This window comes from Oncorhynchus mykiss, chromosome 19, assembly GCF_057628025.1.
Source record: "Oncorhynchus mykiss isolate SJ-2025 chromosome 19, ASM5762802v1, whole genome shotgun sequence".
Taxonomy (NCBI): domain Eukaryota; kingdom Metazoa; phylum Chordata; class Actinopteri; order Salmoniformes; family Salmonidae; genus Oncorhynchus; species Oncorhynchus mykiss.
In genome coordinates this window covers 23,948,405-23,970,605 of record NC_143040.1, presented here as the reverse complement: position 1 = coordinate 23,970,605, position 22,201 = coordinate 23,948,405, and the positions used below count along the sequence as shown (strand labels likewise).

Sequence of the window (22,201 nt, the reverse complement as noted above, 5' to 3'; positions counted from 1 at the left end):
CATTTTCTGCGCAACATCTCTATTAAAAATGTATGGCCTCCAAGTTTTTTATGACAGGGTCGATCTTCACCATTTTCTATGGCTCGCTGGTACCAGCACCAATGCACACACCTATCCCGTAGTTGGAAGTGAATCATCTCTTGTTCCAAGTGCCATCGAAGGATACATTAATGTCTATGATGGCATCCTCATTCAGAAACTTTGCTGTGTCTGGGTCTATATCTGCGTATGCTCTTCTAATTATCTTTGTAGCACTCTCCGTTGACTAGTAGCCCTCTGTGAATCTCTGCAACTAAAGTAGGGGGAAAAGTACTTATTATGTCTGTCGACATTACAGACATAACTGCAGGACTAAATATCAGCATGTTACCCTATGTAAATATTAGCATATCAGCATGTATTTACTTTATGTTAAGCTCATTTCTCACCAATCACATTAGGCTACAGCCCTATGACACTGTAGGCCTATGTGACAGTCTCGTTGGATAGTTATGTCTTCCTATTACTCTGTTTTCTTAACTTTGAATACATTTTGCTGGAGCAAGGAAATAAATATTATGTATACACAGCAAGTCACCTGACAATAATGGCCTACTCTCCCTTTTTACTCACCTGTCATGTCTCTGATATGAGCTGAGAAGCAAGGAAGGAATCTCTAGGACTATGCTTATTTTCTTTAGAGCTGCATAACCAAGTCCAAGTCCGTGGGCTAGAAGAACCATCCTCATATTTATATCAAATGCCACATCTCCCGTGGAGCACTCCTGCAGCCTGTCAGGAAATGACTCATCTTTGGGTTAGTAAGAATACAGTAGAAATTAATACAATACAATTACTTTATTCCATCTACGTCAACCTCAGTACGGTAAATATTCAACTGTCCATGTTCTAGACTAGGTTTAGGCTATTGTCTCTCTAAAAACAGGTATTTACAAAGTTAACAAAGGGTTTTAAGGAGAGGTATGTGATTAATTAACCTCTTGCTCCAAGACATTTCACGTGATAATTATATTATGTCAGCTAAAAAATGGTTCTCAGATATCCCCTTTTGTACATCTCAAGCCACAATGCTACAATTTCTTCCCATTGTGGACACTCTTATGTCTGATAAGGTTACTCAAGAAGGCAAAGCTCTTGTAACACAATTTACACTTGAAGGGCCTCTCCTTGGTGTGAACAGTCTGGTGCCTCTTCACATAGTTCGCCTCAGTGAAACGCTTCCCACATGTGGGACATGCATGCGGCTTGTCTGCGTCCGACCTAACGCTTGGCCTCCCACGTTGTGAGCCAATGACACCGGAGGTAGAAGCAGGAGCCACCACCCTCAGTTGGTTAGTCTTTGAGCTCCTTCCTTGACCTCTAGCCATTGTATGGGTGTTGTTGGTATTGTGTTCTGTGTTATGGGCTAGGTACCGCTTGTTGTGAACGCCCATCCTGACCATGTCTGTATTGGTGTGGTAAACCTGAGGTAGCTGAGGAAGGCTAGACCCAGGTCTTCTATGATGAGATCCTGAAGGGGAAGAGAGACTTCCTATTAGACTACCACCAGAGGGGTCTCCCACCACTCTCTGTGAAGGCTGAAGCCCAGGGTGACCTGCTCTGTTCATCATGGATACTGTGATGTTTGTATCATAGGAACAGGAGGGTCTATCTCTGTCTCTATCAGCTCCAGGCCCTGCTTCATCCCTGCACTGAGACTGTGAAGAGAAGGGTCTGGGCTGCAGACTGGATCCCTGACTGGAGCCTCTGTCTCTCTGATGACCACCAGGACTGAGGTTGTTCAGTCCACCTGTCCACTGGTTGTGTTCTGTGTGGTGGAGTCTCTGTCCCTCATGGTTCGGTCCTAGTTCCAAATCGGGAAGGAAGCGCAATGGTTCCTGATCCAGGGTTCTGATCCAGGGCCAGGGTTTGTGGCCAGCCGCCTCAAAGTTCCAGTCTCTCCCGCCAGCAACACCTGATATCAGCAGGTCCTCATGGACTGCAGACTGTAAAAACAAATTGCACAAAAGAGCATAAAGGTTTATATAAGAAACGCCTTGCTGTACAAACAGAAACATGATATTATAAAATGTTAACCAGTCAAGCCCATCTCTAATACTGTGATTCAAGTGCGTAACAATATGGAGCCATTGGAGTTTATTATAAAAAATGTCAATTTGTGTTGATCCAAGAATTAAGTATAATGTTTTGGTTCGACTGAGTTAAGGGAAACTCAGTCCCTGCAATGATGCAAAAATAACCAAGTCAGTCAGCACAGAGTCGAATATGTATTTAATTTGAACAAAATAGTCATATACTAACATAACTTTGAAGTACAGTCCTTTTATTGCACAAAACAATGTAACAAGTAGAATAACTTCTCCCTATGGTAACACTTGACCTTTTATTGTAAATCTGGTACCCTCACTTTGATAAAATACATTTTAGAATACTTTGGAAAAGGTTCAACGTTACATTGCACACATCTTCACCACTTCATGTTAAGTAAACATTAATTAAGGCACTATAATTACCTCACTATAAAAGCTGAAGCAGGGATGGGCAACTCCAGTCCTCGAGGGCCTGATTGGTGTCACACTTTTTCTCCATCCCTAGCAAACACAGCTGATTAATCAAATTGCATTCTAAAATGAAGATCATGATTAGGTGATTATTGGAGTCAGGTGTGTTAGCTTGGGCAAAACTGTGACACTAAACAGGTCCTCGAGGACAGTAATTGCCCAACCCTGAGCTAAAGGGACATAGTTGTCACTTTTCATCAGTAAAGCATTTTTACAGACAACATAACACCAACCATATAATATATTCTGCCTCATCATACTTACTATTTCCTCAGTTCACCTCATCTAGTTCCCCACTACATCCAAAACCAACAGAATTAACTACAAAGACTAAGGTAGCTCCTCTCTGAGAACCTCTTCCTGCAGTGCGTACAGGTGCATCTTGGTGCTGGTGGGAGAAGCTCTTCTCACTGTAGGGTTTCTGTAGGGTTTCTCACCTGTGTGGTGCCTGTTCAGTTTGGACGAGTGAGAGAAACTTGCTCGGCACAGATGGCAACCAAACAGATTTTCCCCCGTGTGTATCCTCTGGTGGATCTCCACCTGTTTGGGGAAACTGAAGGCTTTCCCACAGAACAAACACAGGAAGTGCTTATTATGGCCACTGGATCTACTGATAGCGTTACTACTACTGTCATTTGTCAATGGGCTTGTGTAGCCATTTAGTATTGAGGCACTGGCATTGTCTGATGTCTGGTTTAACAGGAGAGTGTGAGGAGGACGAAGGCCAGGGAGTGTCTGTGTTGTCGCAGGGTCCATGTTTCAGTTGATAGATCCTATATAAAGGCAGGCTGAAGGTGGCACCTGTTAGGGCAGTGGTCACCAACTGGTCGATCGGCAAACATTTCAGTAAAAAAAAACAATGATAAACCTTGCGTTCCTATTTATTTGTATTCGTCTCGCGCTGTTGGTGGTAGGTGCAACTGATTCAGCTGTGTTCCCACTGTACCTTCAGGCACATGAAATGGGTCAACTCTGCTATTCCGGCAGGCCCGGAGAGCAAATCCAGAGCACTATAGGCCTACCTCCGGCCAATCGGACGGCTCAGATTACTGTGTCTGCAGTAACATAGCAAGCTTAAAAGAAAGCTACAGCCAAGTTGATACTGTGAGATTTCAAAACGTTTCAAACCATGACTAGAGAGAGACTGTCAACGAACACAGCAAATAGCTGCTGTTTTTATGAGTGAGTTCATGTTTAAGTTCTTACTCAGAACTGTCAACACTTTGTATTCAACACTTTTATAAGCCATAAAATGCACGTTCTTCCTACTTCCACTGGCACTACAACCAGCACTGTAGTTGTAATGAATGAGTAGGAAAGTGTGGTAGGCTTGCGTTGTTGTTGTTATTTGCGGCTTGTTTTTGTTTTTTCATATCGAAGAATATTTCACCTTTTCTGTTCATAGGGGTAACAACATGTGCATGAGGCAGACATAATGGGGTGCGACTCCAGACCTTTTTAGTCAGTGACAGCAGCGGAAAGAGTGAGTGCCAGGACACTGGGAGGCAGAGCCCATCTGCTGCTCTCTCCCTCAGCTGAGACTGACCATCAGATGCAGGCACCATCAGCCCAGTAAAATACAAATAAACTATTTAAATGTATGCTCACTCAGCTGTGCCTCACAAGTAATACAACAACTGATCTATTGCCGGTGTGATCATGTAGCCTATCTCAAATGTTGAAATATCATTTTTTACGAATTGGCCAAACAATGTATTGGCAGGGAAAGTCAAGCAAAGCCAATATGCGGTGATAATGTATTAGGCCTATAGCCTACTTCACAAACCGCATTGCTACAGTACTGTTTTTAATAGGTTCATGTTGCATAAGCTTGCATTTTGACTCAGAAAGTGATCTTTACTCAGAAAAGGTTAGTGACCACTGTGTTAGGGGGTTAACCTGAGGCGCCATCAGTCTCTCTGAATCACAACTATAGGAGCAGCGCCTGTTCTCTCCCGCCGCATACGGACACCTCCCTGTCCTGGATGGAATCTACGCCTTGTCCTGGTCTCAGCCAGTCTGTTGTCATGGAGACTAAGTTCGGATGTTGTTTTGTGATCAACTGTCTGTTTCTGGTTGTGGTTAACAGTGTTGTTCCCCAGCCCAGAGTTGAGGACGCTGTTCCATCCACTGACCTCCACTATATCACCGCTGGTCCTGTCTTGCTCAGTGATGTTGTCCCCTGGGTCCTTGGCTGGACCGGTCTGGAAATCCAAGATGACTGCCCAGTCTCCTCTGTTAGCCTCCTGCCACCCACCTACAAGAAGACGTCAGAAAATAGACTAAAAACATGGCAGAGAAAACTCTACATATGGAGTTTTTTGGTCAATTACCTGGTCAAGTTCATACATTATGTGTATGTAAACATAAGTTGTATTGATTTAATTTAATGAATGAAGAAAATACAGACAAGAAAATTGTCAGGCGCATCACTTTTCCCATTGAAGATCTATTACTGTATGGAGGCTATATGTATTTCTCTCTTAACTTGCTCCCCCATCTTAGGTCCACTCAGCAGATCAATGCTCACTGGTCCGTCTTCTATTGTCTCCTCTTTGACCAGCAGCAGATGAGGCTTCCCATCCTCAATGTCTACTGACTGTAAGAGATACAGAGTGAGAGGGTGTTGGATCAAGTCATCTGATATCAGCACCCTGCTATGGACCATCTTCTGATTGGGCAATGAAGGATTGCTATAAGTACTATGCAACATGTAAGTTAATTTGCTACTGGTTAGATAACTCAAAGACATTGTCCCACACTTTTGACAAAATATATCAAGACCTGGGCCCGTATCCACAAAGTCTAATATCATTCAGACAGTAGTTCAGTGGGCTCACCTCAGTGAGACTGTGTGTGGTCCTGTGCTGCTCAGCTGGTTCCTCTGTGGGTTCAGGAGGTGTAGTCTGGTTGTCCTCCATGACCATGTTCTCCTCAGGGTTCCCCAGACCCTCCTCCTTCCCCAGCAGCACCTCTGGATCCTCCTTGGGAAGAGAGAGGTGATACAGGTTGCACAGACATACACTCCCTCAGGTACGTACACACAGACAATAACACACTTGGAGTGTTTACCCATCCCCACTACGTTTGAGTCCTATGCTGTAGTCACAGAATGACTTCATTGTTATTAAACCCATCATGGTTGATGTAAATATGATGTGGGTAAATATAAGTCAGCTATGTCATCATCAGACAAACCTGACTAAACTATTTTGACATGTACAGTAGGTGTTTGTTAGTGTGTGGATATGTGTACGTATATTTATTATATTTAAGTCTATATTGATTATAAAGCGCTTCCTTAATGAAAGTCTAAGAATGAAAAGTCCAATTTTATGTTTATTGAACAAGTGTCAAATACACCATATGAATACCACACGTAAAAATCTGCATGAACTTTTTTTTATTAAAAGTGTCTTGGGAGAAAATGTATTGACGATGGAAGTAATGAAACATGCATTTGCGGACATCATATATCCTACACAGTAAAAACACAATATGTAACAGACTTTTTAGGCTTATATATATATATATATATATATGTCACACAATGTCTGGATGCAATATTCTACCCAGGAATATTAAACACTGAAATCGGTTACTCTCGTTATTCCAAATGCATCTGCGGATCTTTTCTGTTGACAACAATCAAAATGAATCTTTGTCTTTAATGCAGGGTTTGATCTAAATGTCAGAAGATATGGAGTGGAGTAGTTTTTCTGCTGGTGTATACTGAGGTAGCTCCTTTCCGAGAACCTCTTCCTGCAGTGCGTACAGGCAAATGGCCTCCTCACGTGTGGACCTTCAGGTGCCTTTTCAGGTCACCTGCCTGGGCGAAGCGCATGGGACACTGGGCACAGCTGTAGGGTTTCTCCCCTGTGTGCACCCTCTGGTGCCGCTTCAGGTCACCAGCCTGGGCGAAGCACATGTGACACTGGGTACAGCTGAAGGGTTTCACCCCTGTGTGGACCCTCTGGTGCCTCTTCAGGTTGCCCGCATGGGCAAAGCGCATGTGACACTGGATACAGGTGAAGGGTTTCACCCCTGTGTGGACCCTCTGATGGATCTCCACCTTCTGGGAACAGCTGAAGCCTTTGTTACAGAACATGCAGAGAAACCGCTTCTCTTTACCACCCGTTGTTGTTGCCCCTTCCCGCTCCTTGGCCTTTTGATCATTTGAGTTCGATACCTGTTCGAAAAGGACGCTGCCTTGTGAATTGGAAGGTGCCATCAACATGGTCACTCGGTGTAAAGGGGAGTGGGTTGCGACATTTAGATTGGTCTCTAAGCTTTCCCTGTAGTCTAAGAAGTCACTTGTGTTGCCCTGCGAGTGTCCTTTTCCTAAGTGAGTCTCGTCTGCATTCCATGTCAGAGGAGCGTCATCCTCCACTTTCACAGTCACCTCATCTACAACCAGTCCCTCCCCTTTCTTATCTAGGAACCCTTCAGAGTTTACACTACTACTGTACTGGTTCCAGTCCCCTCTCATTGGATTAGTCTGTGTATCTAAGCCCACAGGCAAGTCACCAGACATCATCTGTGTCCCTGTAGCATATGAACAGGACGGATCATTGTGAGTCTGTAACGAGTTACCTGAGTCCTGATGGGACAAAACCGTCCTCGAGCTACCGTAAAGTATATACTCTGTGCAGGGAGCAGGGGGACAGCCCAGTCGCCCCAGGCCCGTTAAAGTCTTTGTGTCTGACTTGAGGACGGCGTTCGGCGTTCCACTGACCTCCGTGCCGCTTCGTTGGGTCCTGGGCTGCACTGGGGCAGTGGTGGGTTCATCCGTGGCTACAGGGGGCTCTCTAGCCGCACCAATCTGGATGTCTCTGCTATGCTGTGGGTCCTCCTCTCCTTCAGACCTCTCCTGCTTGACCCCAGGACCTGCAGCCTCTACATCTGCAGACTGACATAAGAAGAGAGGAGGTTATTACCGATACATGAGTTGAGTTGGATAACAATGTCGTAGGGAAGATAACAATGCCTCTATGGCAGATTAATTAGGATGTACATGTAAGCAAGTGAATAGCTGAGGGAAGCCTTTCTGAAATAAACAGGCCACGTTTGATTTACAAATAACACCATTTTTATGCAACACTATTACACTAACCTCTATCATGATAATGTGCTGGGTTGAGGTTCCACTCCCCTCATCAACAGTGATTGGTTGGTCATCTCTCCATGTATTGTGTCCCACAGGCTTTACAAAGCTCCTGTGGCCTCCAGTGAGATGTCCTTCACCTGAGAGCGTTTGGGGGAAAGAGGTGGTTAGGTTTGCTACTGTCAATGTTCAACGGTATATTGTACATTATTGACAATGTCTAGAAATGGCAAGGACATAAGGTAATTTATCTTGATATACAGGGCGGTAGGTAGCCTAGCGGTTAGAGCGTTGGGCCAGTAACCAGATGGTTGCTGGTTTGAATACCCAAGCCAACAGGGTTTTTACTATCTATGTATTATGTTCCATGTATTACATTATTTTCATTGATTAAATCATAGGCAATGCTGTAAATGAATAATCAGGTTAGAATATATTGTTTCTTTGCTAAATAATCTGGGGAATTATTGCATACTATCCAAAAACGGACCAAGACCCAATTCTGGGTAACACCTATGAACACATGTGCAGCTGAGAACGGGGCGACAACCCATGCCTTCTGCAAAATGTAACGTTACCTCTTGACATTCCTCTGTATTTGTCGAGGATCTTGACACTGCTGGGTCGATTGGCGAGGACGCGCTCCCGTGACACCTTCAGTTCCAGTAGCTGTAGTCTCCTCCGCAAAGACCTGTTTTCTTTCTGGCTTTGAGTTATTTCCAAACGAAACACTGCATAGTCGTCGTCTACAAGTTTACAGATTTCTGCCACGGCTGCATTCGCTAGCACCTCCATAATGGAGGCTATTTGAGTTTGAAAAACCATACAGTTAGCCATTGTTAGCAGCTAGCTAGCTAGCGTTACCTAGATAACACCTATCAACCAAGTCCTGTCTCCAAAGCGAATTAAAGACTACATGTCGTAAGTATGTGATGCTGTGCAGTTAAATTATTCATATTTTGTATTACAGGGTGTTAATAATTAATACAATCTAAATAACAACAAAAACGCTAACGTGGAAAATGTTCTTAGTGTTCACTTCCGTTTACACTCTTCTTCGTGTGGCTTTCCCGGCAGACTAGACGCTTAGTTGCGTATTGCTGTCTTTCACAGGTCGTAGTGTGAATTTCACATTTTGTTCACAGAAAAGTAGATTGGGGGGATTTAATTGCACCACCATCTTACCCTTCATACACGCCACTATTCCCAACAAACACACCACCTCTTCCCACTACTTTGGCCCTAAAAGTTATCTCCTACTACTACCAAATCAATCTTCTGGAATATCTGTTCCATCTGTGCAGTGCAATTAAGACAATGGGATGACTCTGTTCAACATGAATGGAGATCAGGGATTTATTGTGGGAATTTAAGTCAAAGTATTATTACATTTCACTTGTTTTTCTTACAATGTACTCATATATACATTTTATTATTGTATCGGGTATTTTTTTAAATATATTTTGTGTTAAAATAAAGCAAATGTTATGTCTTTTTTTTGCATAAATAAACATGGTTCTTGAATATATTAATACATTAACATAAAAGGGAGGAACAAGGCTGCAACCACCAATCACTTGCTCCGTCTACCCAACCTGTACTCACCTAGACTTTCACGTTCTCTTGCATAATTCAACGAGCGAGTTAAAAATCAACATGCTTAGCTCTAGATTACACCTATCTAAACATACATTACATTGTGAGATCAGACGTAATATCACTATGCAGAAAAATGTATCCATGCTTTTGTTACTTCTAGGTTAGACTACTGCAATGCTCTACTTTCCGGCTACCCGGATAAAGCACTAAATAAACTTCAGTAAGTGTTAAATACGGCTGCTAGAATCCTGACTAGAACCAAAAAATGTGATCATATTACTCCAGTGCTAGCCTCCCTACACTGGCTTTACTGCTAACCTACAAAGCATTACATGGGCTTGCTCCTACCTATCTCTCTGATTTGGTCCTGCCGTACATACCTACACGTACGCTATGGTCACAAGATGCAGGCCTCCTAATTATCCCTTGAATTTCTAAGCAAACAGCTGGAGCCAGGGCTTTCTCCTATAGAGCTACATTTTTATGGAATGGTCTGCCTACCCATGTGAGAGACGCAAACTCAGTCTCAACCTTTAAGTCTTTACTGAAGACTCATCTCTTCAGTGGGTCATATGATTGAGTGTAGTCTGGCCCAGGAGTGTGAAGGTGAACGGAAAGGAGCCTGAGTAGGCCCCATCACCAGCAGCAGGACCCAGAAATGATTCATGTGAAGAAAGTGGATTTTGTGGATTTTATAGCGATAGGAGTAAATGGCACTGCACAAGTTGAAAAGAAGTCAAGAAAGATAGACTTCACTTCTGCAACGGAACACTTTTTAGGATTAAAATACATGGAGTACTGTCTCATGCAGTCCCACCCTCTCAGGCCCCAGAGCCTGAACAGGGTATTTTGTTTTTCATGACTGAAGGAAATGGGATTTTTCCCATCCCCATAATGGAATTCACATTTATTTTATGATTTTTTTCCCCCCACCCCCGTCCAGTTGGTGGCGGCAGTACACCATTTGCGTGTAGTTCGCCATAAAACCTCACAGAAGAAGAAGTTAACGGAAGTAAGTGTTGACCAAGAACAATTTTCACGTTAGCGTTTTTGTTAGATTCATTAACACAAATGGAACTCAAACTATGACTAATTTAACTGCACATCATCACATATTTGCCCCAGGTAGTCTTTAATTTGCGTTGGAGACAAGACTTGGTTGATAGATGTTAGGTAACGCTAGCTAGTAGCTGTTAACAATGGATAACGGTATGGTTTTTCACACTCAAATAGCCTCCATCATGGAGGTGCTAGCGAATGCAGCCGTGGCAGAGGTCTGTAAACTCGTAGACGACGACTATGCAGTGTTTCGTTTGGAAATTTCCCAAAGCCAGAAAGAAAACAGGGGATTGCGGAGGAAACTACAGCAACTGGAACTGAAGGTGGCACGGGAGCGCGTCCTCGCCAGTCGTCCCAGTAGTGTCAAGATCCTCGACCGATACAGAGGAATGGCAAGAGGTACATTTAGCAGAAGGTCGAGCTGCGCGGCCTGTCTCCCCACTGCACTTGTGTAACTTTAGATGTGTTAACCAGAATTGAGTCTTGGTCAGTTTTTGGATAGTATGCAATAATTCCTCTGATTACTTCGCTATCTTGCACAAACACACCATATCATATTCTAACCAGGTTCTTTATTTACTGCATTTCCTATTATTTATGTATTGAAAACAATATAATGCCTAGAACATCATCAATTGATCTATAAATAGTATATCAAGAAGTTATGCAAAGTGTTATTTTACATCCTTGCCAATTCTAGACCGTGTCAATAGGTTATAATATACCGTTGAGCATTGACAGTAGCTAACCTAACCACTTCTTTAATTAAGCAATAAGCCTGAGGGGATGTGGTATATGGCCAATATACCATGCTGCCTGGGCTGTTCTTATGGACAATGCAACACGGAGTGTCTGGATACAGCCCGTAGCCGTGGTATATTGGCCATATACCACAAACCCCCAGAGGTGCCTTATTGCAATTATAAACTGGTTACAAATGTAATTACAGAAGTAAATGTTTTGCCATACCTGTGGTATACAGTCTGACATGGCTGTCAGCCAATCAGCATTCAGGGCTCGAACCACCCAGCTTATAACCCCTAATAATTCTCTCAGGTGAAGGACATCTCACTGGAGGCCACAGGAACTTTGTGAAGCCAGCGGGACACGGTACATGGAGAGATGACCAACCAATCACTGTTGACGAGGGAAGTGGAACCTCAACTCAGCACGTTATCATGATAGAGGTTAGTGTAATAGTGTTGCATTAAAAATTAGTTACTTTGTGAATAAAATGTGGTCTGTTTATTTCAGAAAGGCTCCTCTCAGCTATTCACTAGTTTCCATTTACATCGTAATTTAACTGCCATCGGGGAGTTTGTTAGACTTCCCTATGACATTGTTATCCAATTCAACTCATGTACCAGTAATAACTTCCTTTCTTCTTGTCAGTCTGCAGAGGCAGCAGGTCCTGCGGTCAAGCTGGAGAGGTCTGAAGGAGAAGAGGACCCATGGTACAGTAGAAACATCCAGACTGGAACGGCTGGCGTGCACCCTGTAGCCACAGAGGACCCCACCACCGCCACTGTGCAGCCCAGGACCCAACACAGCATCACAGAGGTCAGTGGAACGCCGGAGGTTAGTGGAACGCAGACCGTCTTCCTCAAGTCAGAAACAGATATCGAGACTTTAACGGTGCTGGACCGACTGGGCTCTCCTCCTGCTCCCCACTCAGAGCATTTACTTTATGGTAACACGAGCCCGAGGACAGTTTTGTCTCATCAGGACCCAAGTGACTCGTTACAGACTGGCAATGATCCATCCTGTTCATACTCTACAGGGACAGAGATGATACCTGGTGACATGCCTGTGGGCTTAGATACACAGACTAATCCAATGAGAGGGTACTGGAACCAGTATAGTAGTAGTGTATATTCTGAAGGCTGCCTAGATAAGAAAGGGGAGGGTCTGGTCGTAGATGAGGTAAAAGTGGAGGGCGACACTCCTCTGACATGGAATGCAGACGAGACTCAGTTAGAAGGACACTCGCAGGGCAACACTAGTGACTTCTTAAACTACAGGGAGAGCTTAGAGACAAATCTAAATGTCGCAACCAACTCCCCTTTACATGCGTTCAGGGATCGCAACCCAGTGTCTAAGTCGATGGCACCTTCCGATTCACACGACCGTATCCTTTTCGATCAGGTATTGAACTCAAACAACAGGGCTCGAGCTCAGGCTCAGGGAGAAGGAGCCACATCAGGCAATAGTAAAGAGAAACGGTTCCTCTGCATGTTCTGTAACAAAGGCTTCAGCTGCCTCCAGAAGGTGGAGGTCCACCAGAGGATCCACACTGGGGTGAAACCCTTCAGCTGTACCCAGTGTCACATGTGCTTCAGCCAAGCTGGCACCCTGAAGAGGCATCATAGGGTCCACACAGGGGAGAAACCATTCAGCTGTACCCAGTGTCACATGCGCTTCGCCCAGGCTGGGGACCTGAAGAGGCACCAGAGGGTCCACACGGGAGAGAGGCCCTTCGCCTGTATGCACTGCAGGAGGAGGTTCTCAGAGAGGAGTTGCCTCAGGACACACCAGCAGAAAAACCATTCCACTGTATAACATAGAAAGTAAAAATTCCACCCAACAGTTTCTGACTTTTAGATCAAACCCTACATTAAAGACAAAAATGTGTTGTCATTGTTATCAGCAGAAAAGATCCACAGATGAATTTGGAATAATGAGAGTAACAGATTTCAGTGTTCAATATTACTGGGTAGAATATTGAATCCAGACATTGTGTGATATATAAGGCATATAAGCCTAAAGTCTGATACATATTGTGTTTGTACTGTGTAGGCTATATGATTTTTCACGAATGCCCTTTTCATTGCTTCCATTCAACAACTTATTTTTTCCCCCCCAAGACACTTGAATGAATGCAGTTGTTTTTGTTGATGTGTATGTGTGGTTTTCATATGATATATTTAACGCTTGTTTATGTTTAATAAACACAAAATGTGACTTTTCATTCTAAGACTTTCATTGAGACTCTTTAGTATACATCACATCTGATCTCACCCTATTCTGCATACATACAACAGTGCTTTATAACCAATATACACTTACTAAATATACCTACACATACCCACACACTAACAAACACCTACTGTACACGTCATTATAGTTTAGTCAGGTTTGTCTGATGATGACTTTTGACTTATCATAGCTGACTTGTTTTTACCTACATCATCATATTTATGTCCACCATGATGGGTTTAACAACAATGAAGTCATTATATAACTACAGTACAGGACTCAAAAATAGTGGGGATGGGTAAACACTCCATGTTGAAAGTGTGTTTATTATCTGTGTGTATGTACCTGAGGGAGTGTATGTCTGTGTAATCTGCATCACGTCTCTCTTCCAGGAGGAGGAGGGTCCAGAGGTGCTGCGGATGAAGGAGGAGGGGTGTGAGGAGGGTCTGGGGAGCATGGTCATGGAGGACAACCAAACTACACCTCCTCCTGAACCCACAGAGGAACTAGCTGAGCAGCACAGGACCACACACACTGAGGTGAGCCCACTGTGAACTACTGTCTGTATGGTATTAGATCAGGACCCATATCCACAAAATGTGTCAGAGTAGGTTTGCAGATCTAGGAGCAGTTTTGCCTTTTCTATTTGGAAAGATCCTAGATTATCACTTGTACTCTGAGACTAGGTGCCCAGGTCTTGATTATTTTTGTTTTAAGTGTGGGACGATGCCTTTGAATTATTCGTTGATTTTATTACTTGGCACTCTTTAAAGTTACATGCTAGCTGTACCTAGCATGTAACGGGCGGCAGGGTAGCCTAGTGGTTAGAGCGTTGGACTAGTAACCGGAAGGTTGCGAGTTCAAACCCCCGAGCTGACAAGGTACAAATCTGTCGTTCTGCCCCTGAACAGGCAGTTAACCCACTGTTCCCAGGCCGTCATTGAAAATAAGAATTTGTTCTTAACTGACTTGCCTGGTTAAATAAAGGTAAAATAAAAAAATAAATAAAAAACCTGAAGACTTCCAGTCTTTGCGCTAAGCTCGCTCGCGAAATTGCCTCTAACTTCTTGCATACTGGACGCAGAGACGTAAAAATGGTATCCACAGGTTAATCTGACTGAGGAAGTAGATAATTTCCAAAATCACAAATTATCCCTTTAAAGAGTGTCAAGTACTCAAATCAACTAACACGTTTGCATAGTATTAATAGCAATCCCTCATTGCCCAATCAGAAGATGCTCCATAGCACAGTGCTCATATCAGAATTATTGATCCAACATCCTCTCTGTATCTCTTACAGTCAGTAAACATGGAGGATGGGATGCCTGATCTGCTGCTAGTCAAAGAGGAGACAATAGAAGACGGACCAGAGAGCATTGATCTGCTCAGTGGACTAAAAATGGGGGAGCAAGGTAAGGGAGAAATACATATAGCCTACATACAGTAATATATCTTCAATGGGAATACTAATGTGCCTGGCTATTAATTTTCTATTAAACTCATATGAAACAATATGAGTACTTCATTTATTAAACAATATCAATTCAATTTGTATAAAATACAAAACTGAAATGTGTACACCAAGTGTACAAATCATTAGGAACACCTGCTCTATCCATGATATAGACTGACCATGTGAAAATTAGGATCCCTTATTGATGTCACCTGTTATATCCACTTTAATCCGTGTAGATAAAGGGAGGAGACAGGTTAAAGAAGGGTTCTTTAAGCCTTGAGACAATTGAGACATGAATTGTGTATGTGTGCCATTCAGAGGGTGGGTAAGACAAAATATTTAAGTGCCTTTGAACAGGTTATGGTAGTAGGTGCCAGGCGCACCGGTTTGAGTGTGTCAAGAACTGCAACGCTGCTGGGTTTTTCATGCTCAATGGTTACCTGAGTGTATCAAGAATGGTCTACCACCCACAGGACATCCAGCCAACTTGACACAACATTGGCGTCAACATGGGCCAGCATCCCTGTGGAACGCTTTCGACACCTTGTAGAGTCCATGCCTCAACAAATTGTGGCTGTTCTGAAAGGAAATGGGGGTGTCACTCAATATTAGGAAGATATTCCTAATGTGTTGTACACTCAGTGTATCTCAACATAAGTCAGACATCACCAGGCAAATAACACACTAAAAATCCATGTCTAAAAATCTATCCATGTGTCATGTTTGTTAAGTCTGGACAGTAACATTTTCCTGTAGATGGTTGGCTGGAAGCTAACAGAGGAGACTGGGAGGCCATCTTGGATTCCCAGACAGGTGCAGCCAATGGCCCAGGGGACAACATAACCGAGCAGGCCAGGACCAGAGGTGACATAGTGGAGGTCAGTGGATGGGACAGCATCTTCAACTCTGGGCCGGGGAACAACACTGTTAACCAGAAACAGACAGTCGAACAGAAATCAACATCCGAACTTAGTCTCCATGATAACAGACTGGCTGAGACCAGGGCGAGGCGTAGATTTGGTCTGCGGGGACAAGGAAGTGTCCGTATGCAGCGGGTGAGAACAGACACAGACTCGGCGAGCGATGCTCCGTCCTGCTCCTATAATTGTGTTTCAGACAGAGTGATGGCGCATGAGGTTGACCCCCTAACAGGTGCTGCCTTCAGCCTGCCTTCTATAGGATCTATCAACTGGAACATGGACCCTGTGACAACACAGACACTCCACTGCCTTCGACCTCCTCACACTCTCCTAATGTTTAACCAGACCTCAGAAAATGCCAGTGCATCAACACTAAATGGTTAGACAAGCCCATTGACAAATGACAGTAATACAGATGGAATAAGTAAAGGTGGTGGCGCCAAAGAGAAGCTCTTACCGTTTTCATTCTGTGGGAAAGCCTTCAGTTTCCCCAAACAGGTGGAGATCCTCCAGAGGATGCACACAGGGGAGAAATCGTTCAGCTGTCACCTGTGCCAGGCTAGTTTCTCAGACTCAACCAACCTGAAGAGGGTCCACCCAGGGGAGAAATCCTACACCTTCCCCAGCTTCCCCACCTGAAGATCTACACAGGAGAGAGGCCATTTGCCTGTGTTCTCAGAGAGGAGCTACCTCAGGATACACCAGCAGAAAATTCACATGGCCCATGTATAGTGAAATGTAATGTAGTACTAGTTATACTGAACAAAAATATAAATGCATCATGCAACAATTGGGTGAGTTCCAGTTCATATAAGGAAATCAGTCAATCGAAATGAATTCATCAGGCCCTAATCTATGGATTTCACATGACTGGGCAGGGGTGCAGCCATGGGTGGGTCTGGGAGGGCATAGGCCTCCCCACCTGGGAGCCAGGCTAATCCTCTGGGGTGCCAGGCCCAGCCAATCGGAAGGAGTTTATCCTCACAAAAGGGCTTTATTACAGACAGTAATCCTCCGTTTCATCAGCTGTCCGGGTGGCTCGTCTCAGACGATCCCGCAGGTGGAGAAGCTGGATGTGGAGGGCTGGCGTGGTTACACGTGGTCTGGTTGAGGCCAGTTGGATACAGCCAAATTCTCTAAAACGACATTGGAAGCAGCTTATGGTAGAGAAATTAACATTAAATTCTCTGGCAACATCTCTGGTGGACATTGCTGCAGTCAGCATGCCAATTGTATCTTCCCTCAAAACGTGAGATATCTGTGGCTTTGTGTTGTGAGACAAAACTGCACATTTTAGAGTGGCCTTTTATTGTCCCCAGCAAAAGGTGCACCTGTGTAATGATCATGCTGTTTAATCAGCTTCTTGAAATGCCACACCTGTCAGATGGAGGGATTATGTTAGCAAAGCAGGAATGCTCACTAACAGGGATGTAAACAAATTTGTGCACAACATTTGAGTGAAATAAGCTTTTTGTGCGTATGGAACATTTCTGGGATCTTTTAATTTCGGCTCATGAAACATGGGACCAACACTTTACATGTGTGTTTATATTTTTGTTCAGTATAGTTTGTTGGTAGTTAATTATTTTGGTTTTTGATATCATAGGGAACTTGTTGCGGTGACACGAGGAAAGAATTAGTATGATAAGGTGATGGTTGTTGTGATGGTGTCTGTAAAAATGCTTCACTGATGAAGTGACAACTAATTCCCTTTTAGGTTGATGGTGTTTCATAGTGAGATAAAGATAGTGCCTTATTTCATGTTTACTTGACATGAAGATGTGTGTAGTGTTGAACCTTTTCCAAAGTATTCTAATAAATTATTTATGTAGTAGTGAAGATGTGTCAAAGTTCCGTGTGAGAGTGCATGACAGTTTTGCTCAAATTAAAGACTAAATTGACTGTGTGCTGACTGATTTGTAAAAAAAATAAATACATTCTGGGACTTAGTTTTTGATTTGGAAAGGCACACACCTGTCTATATAAGGTACCACAATTGACAGTGCATGTCAGCACAAGATTCAAGCTATGAGGTCGAAGGAATTGTCCGTAGAGCTCCGAGACAGAATTGTGTCAAGGCACAGATCTGGGGAAGGGTACCAAAAAATATCTGCAGCATTGAAGGTAACCAAGAACACAGTGGCCTCCATAATTTTTAAATGGAAGGAGTTTGGAACCACCAAGACTTCCTGAGCAATCAGGGGAGAAGAGCCGTGGTCAGGGAGGTGACCAAGAACCCGATGGTCACTCTGAGAGAGCTGCAGAGTACCTCTGTGGAGATGGCTGTCCTTCTGGAAGGTTCTCCCATCTCTGCAGCACTCCACCAATCAGGCCGTTATGGTAGTGGCCAGACAGAAGCCAGTCCTCAGTAAAAGGCACATGGCAGCCCGCTTGGAGTTTGCCAAAAGGCACCTAAAGGACTCTCAGACCATGAGAAACAAGATTCTCTGGTCTGATGAAACCAGATTGAACTCTTTGGCCTGAATGCCAAGTGTCACGTCTGGAGGAAATCTGGCACCATCCCTACGGCGAAGCATGGTGGTGGCAGCATCATGCTGTGGGGATGTTTTTCAGTGGCAGGGAGTGGGAGACTAGTCAGGATCGAGGGAAAGATGAATGGAGCAAAGTACAGAGAGATCCTTGATGAAAACCTGCTCCAGAGTGCTCAGGACCTCAGACTGGGTCGAAGGTTCACCTTCCAACAGGACAACGATCCTAAGCACACAGCCAAGACCATGCAGGAGTCGCTTCGGGACAAGTCTCAATGTCGTTGAGTGGCCCAGCCAGAGCCCGTATTTGAACCTGATCTAACAACTTTGGAGAGACCTGAAAATAGCTGTGCAGGGACGCTCCCCATCCAATATGACAGAGCGTGAGAGGATATGCAGAGAACAATGGGAGAAACTCCCCAAATACAGGTGTGCCAAGCTTGTAGCATCATACCCAAGAAGACTCAAGGCTGTAATTGCTGCCAAAGGTGCTTCAACAAAGTACTAGTCTGAATGCTTATGTAAATGTGATATTTCAGTTATGTTTTTTATTTAAAACATAAAACAAATGTTTTTGCTGTGTCTTTATGGGGTACTGTGTGTAGATTGCTGTGGAAGAAAAAAAAACGTAATCAATTTTAGAATAAGGCTGTAACGTAACTAGAAAAAATTAAGGGGTCTGAATACTTTCCAGATTCACTGTATGGTGCATTTTATTTTTTATAATAATTTCCAATGGCTCCATATTGTTAGGTACTTGAATCACAGTGTTATAGTTTGGCTTGACTGTGGTTAACATTTTATAATATAGTGTCATGTTTCTGTGTGTACAGCAAAGAGTTTCTTATATAAACCTTTGTACAGAAAAGTATCATCTTTATTTGCAGTCTGCAGTCCACGAAGACCTGCTGATATCCGGTGTTGCTGGCGGGAGAGACTGGACTTCTGAAGCTGCTGATCACAAATCCTGGTCCCGGACTGGACCCTGGGTCAGGAGCCGTTTCTCTTCCTTCCCAAGTCGGAACCAGGGCCCAATCGTGAGGGACAGAGACTCCACAACAACCACTACACAGAACACAACCAGTGGACAGGTGGACTGAACAACCTCAGTCCTGGTGGTCATCAGAGAGACAGAGGCTCCAGTCAGGGATCCAGTCTGCAGCCCAGACCCTTCTCTTTACAGTCTCGGTGCAGGGATGAAGCAGGGCCTGGAGCTGATAGAGATAGACCCTCCTGTTCTTATGATACAAACACCACAGTATCCATGATGAACAGAGCAGGTCACCCTGGGCTTCAGCCTTCACAGAGAGTAGTGGGAGACCCCCCTGGTGGGATTCTAATAGGAAGTATGGTGACTGGGTTCATAGAAAGCCTGGACCTGGGTCTAGCCTTCCTCAGTTACCTCATGGTTACGCCACAAATACAGACAGGGTCAGGATGGGCGTTAGTCACAAGAGGTACCTGGCCTATAACACAGCACACAATCCCAACAACACCCAAACAATGACTAGAAGTCAAGGAGGGAGCTCACAACTAACCACCTGTGGGCGGTGGCTCCTGTTGCTACCTCTGGTGCCACTGGGTCAGAGCGTGTGAGGCCGAGCATTAGAACGGATGCCGACATGCCGTACGCCTGCCCCACCTGGGAGAAGCGCTTCGCTCATGCGAACTATGTGAAGAGGCACCAGGCCGTTCACACCAAGGAGAGGCCCTTCAAGTGCAAATGATGTCACAGGAGATTCTCCTTCCTGACTAACCTGATCAGACATAGGAGTGTCCACACCGGGGAGAAATCGTAGCAGTGTGGCATGTTAAGTGTCTTGGGGTAAGAGGGTAATTAACCACATACCTCTCATTAACCCTTTGTTAACTTGCTATTTGAAATTGGATTGTGAATACCTATTTTTATGAGAGTTGCTAACACACTTTTTGTTCTAAACGAGTGTGCTCTCAGCTTTAAAGACAGTGATAACACATAATTTGATGTGTAATGTTATATGCAGTATCTTATTTCAAAGAACAGCGCGAGTACGTTTTTCATTGAAAAGTGACCAAGAACAATTTCCACATTAGCGTTGTTATTTATGAACACCCTGGAACTCAAAATATGACTAATTTAACTGCACAGCATCACATACTTACCCCAGTTAGCGTTTAATGCGTTCCGGTAACTCAAGAGCTCCCCAGGTCATCCACCTCTTGTGCATATTTTTTGTTCTGGCACCTCCCGATTTACAAAGAAATCCCTGATTACATGATTAAATAACCATAGTTATTCTACAACATTGCCTGATTTTTTTGCATCTTGCTTTCGTTATATTGTAAGGCCTAAATGAAATGTACAAAACATGTTTGTATGTGATAATTCTTGAAAACACTTATGACCATTTAAAAAAATTTAAAAACTCCAGTGGCTCCATATTGTTAGGTACATGAATCACAGTGTTAGAGATGGGCTTGACTGTGGTTAACATTTTATAATATTACGTAATGTTTCTGTGTGTACAGCAAATCGTTTTTTCAGGTAGCCTAGCAGTTAAGAGAGTTGGGCCAGTAACCGAAAGGTCGCCGGTTTGAATACCCGAGCTGACTAGGTGGGAAAAACCTGTTGAGGTGCCCATGAGCAAGACACTTAACCCTAGTCGCTTCTGTAAGTCTTTCTGTATCAGAGCGTCTGCTAAATTACTAAAGCGCAAATGTAATAAACCTTTATACTTTTCTGCACAATCTTTGTTTGCAGTCTGCAGTCCATGAAGACCTGCTGATATCCAGTGTTACTTGTGGGAGAGAGTGGACCTCTGAGATGGTTGGTCACAAAGACGTTCCCCGGATCACGAACATGGATCAGGAGCCATCACTCTTCCTTCCAGCGCAGGAACCAGGACCGAGCCACACAGAACACATCTGGCGGGGAGTTCGGTTGCCGGCATCAACATCTCAGGTGCCACTGATGTTCCCTTGAGCAAGGAACTTAACCCCCTAAACTGCTCATTGGACGGTGCACTGTGGCTGCTCTCTGGTCCAGCCTCTACAACTTTGTGTGTGTGTGTGTGTGTGTGTGTGTGTGTATCAGGTGTTGGATAAAAGCAGAAGACACATTTCCATCACACAATCCCAATAACAATGGCTAGAGTTCAATGAGGGAGCTCAAAGACTGGCTCCTGCTTCCATCACCTCACAACATGGGAGGCCAATTATTGGGATTGACGTCGACAAGCCGTGCACGTGGGAATCCTTCACTGAAGCGAAGTATGTGAAGAGGCGTTTCATACCAAGGAAACGCCCTTCAAGTGCAAACTATGTTAAAAAAGCTTCTTCCTGACTATCCTTATCCGACTGTGTCCAAAACGGGGAGAAATCGTAGCAGTGTGGCTTGAGATATACACAGTGGATATCTGGGAACCTTATTATAGTTATCATGTGAAGTGTATTGGGGGCAAGAGTGTTTTTGTATTACTAAGTCCCTCAGTTGTGCATCGGAGGGGTATACTATGATTGAAGCTAGATCTACTCAAGGTTTTCTAAAGCTAGCCTGCTTCAGTTAGCTTCACACTTCAGCTCAGGCTTCATCCATACTAGTGACAGTTGATATTGCTCGTCCGCCTGCGGCTGACTCTAGCAGACTTGTAACTGCGCGTGCATGTCGCACTTTTTCATGTGAGCCTAAATCAAAATGAAATAAAAGTTATCTTGCAAATTCAGCAGGCCACGGTGCGAAATAGGCTTGTTGATGTGCCGTCTTTATTTAATTACTTAATCGTTCATTTAAAAAATATGTATATTTCACCTTTATTGAACCAGTAGGCCAGTTGAGAACAAGTTCTCATTTACAACTGCCACCTTTTCACTTCTATCAATACAAATAATTGTATTAAATCAAACACAAGTTTTACTGTGCGTGAAGTTTCAAATACATTGTCATTACTATATGTGTAATATGATTGGTATTATAACATAACTTCTTTTTTTTTTACAAAAACATTTTTTATTAATAAAATATTTAATCTGTCATATTCCTCAAATGAAGGGGATGCTGA

The 22,201-nt window shown here is 43.8% G+C and overlaps 3 protein-coding genes across 13 annotated transcripts; 1 reads left to right on the top strand and 2 right to left on the bottom strand.

Annotated features, from left to right (window-relative positions):
* Nucleotides 1-822: 822 nt before the first annotated feature.
* On the bottom strand, nt 823-4,991 carry LOC149975126 (uncharacterized). Its single transcript, XM_090209686.1, has 3 exons — nt 4,988-4,991; nt 4,697-4,818; nt 823-1,985 (listed from the first exon to the last, which is right to left on the bottom strand). The coding sequence occupies exons 1-3, from the start codon at nt 4,989-4,991 to the stop codon at nt 1,071-1,073; spliced, it is 1,041 nt and encodes a 346-aa protein (XP_090065812.1). The 3' UTR covers nt 823-1,070.
* Nucleotides 4,358-8,776, bottom strand: LOC110498502 (uncharacterized). 3 transcript variants are annotated; one of them, XM_090210583.1, is made up of 5 exons: nt 8,244-8,776; nt 7,675-7,805; nt 7,297-7,470; nt 5,402-5,545; nt 4,358-5,160 (listed from the first exon to the last, which is right to left on the bottom strand). In XM_090210583.1, exons 1-5 carry the CDS (start codon nt 8,500-8,502, stop codon nt 5,014-5,016), a joined length of 855 nt encoding a protein of 284 aa, XP_090066709.1. In that variant the 5' UTR covers nt 8,503-8,776; the 3' UTR covers nt 4,358-5,013. The 3 variants fall into 3 exon arrangements, with proteins under 3 accessions (XP_090066709.1, XP_090066710.1, XP_090066708.1); XM_090210584.1 differs by having other exon boundaries at nt 5,402-5,542; nt 8,244-8,737; XM_090210582.1 differs by lacking the exons at nt 4,358-5,160; nt 5,402-5,545 and having other exon boundaries at nt 5,881-7,470; nt 8,244-8,747.
* On the top strand, nt 8,301-22,059 carry LOC149975125 (uncharacterized). 9 transcript variants are annotated; one of them, XR_016488832.1, is made up of 7 exons: nt 8,301-10,722; nt 11,380-11,510; nt 11,716-11,883; nt 13,692-13,838; nt 14,600-14,711; nt 19,052-19,989; nt 20,905-22,059. XR_016488832.1 is itself a non-coding variant. In XM_090210576.1 (7 exons), the coding sequence occupies exons 1-7, from the start codon at nt 10,464-10,466 to the stop codon at nt 19,262-19,264; spliced, it is 1,170 nt and encodes a 389-aa protein (XP_090066702.1). In that variant the 5' UTR covers nt 8,301-10,463; the 3' UTR covers nt 19,265-20,442. The 9 variants fall into 9 exon arrangements, 7 of the variants coding, with proteins under 7 accessions (XP_090066702.1, XP_090066703.1, XP_090066705.1 ...); XR_016488831.1 differs by having other exon boundaries at nt 11,716-11,901; XM_090210576.1 differs by lacking the exon at nt 20,905-22,059 and adding an exon at nt 15,512-15,633 and having other exon boundaries at nt 11,716-11,901; nt 19,052-20,442.
* The last annotated feature ends 142 nt before the right edge of the window (nt 22,060-22,201 follow it).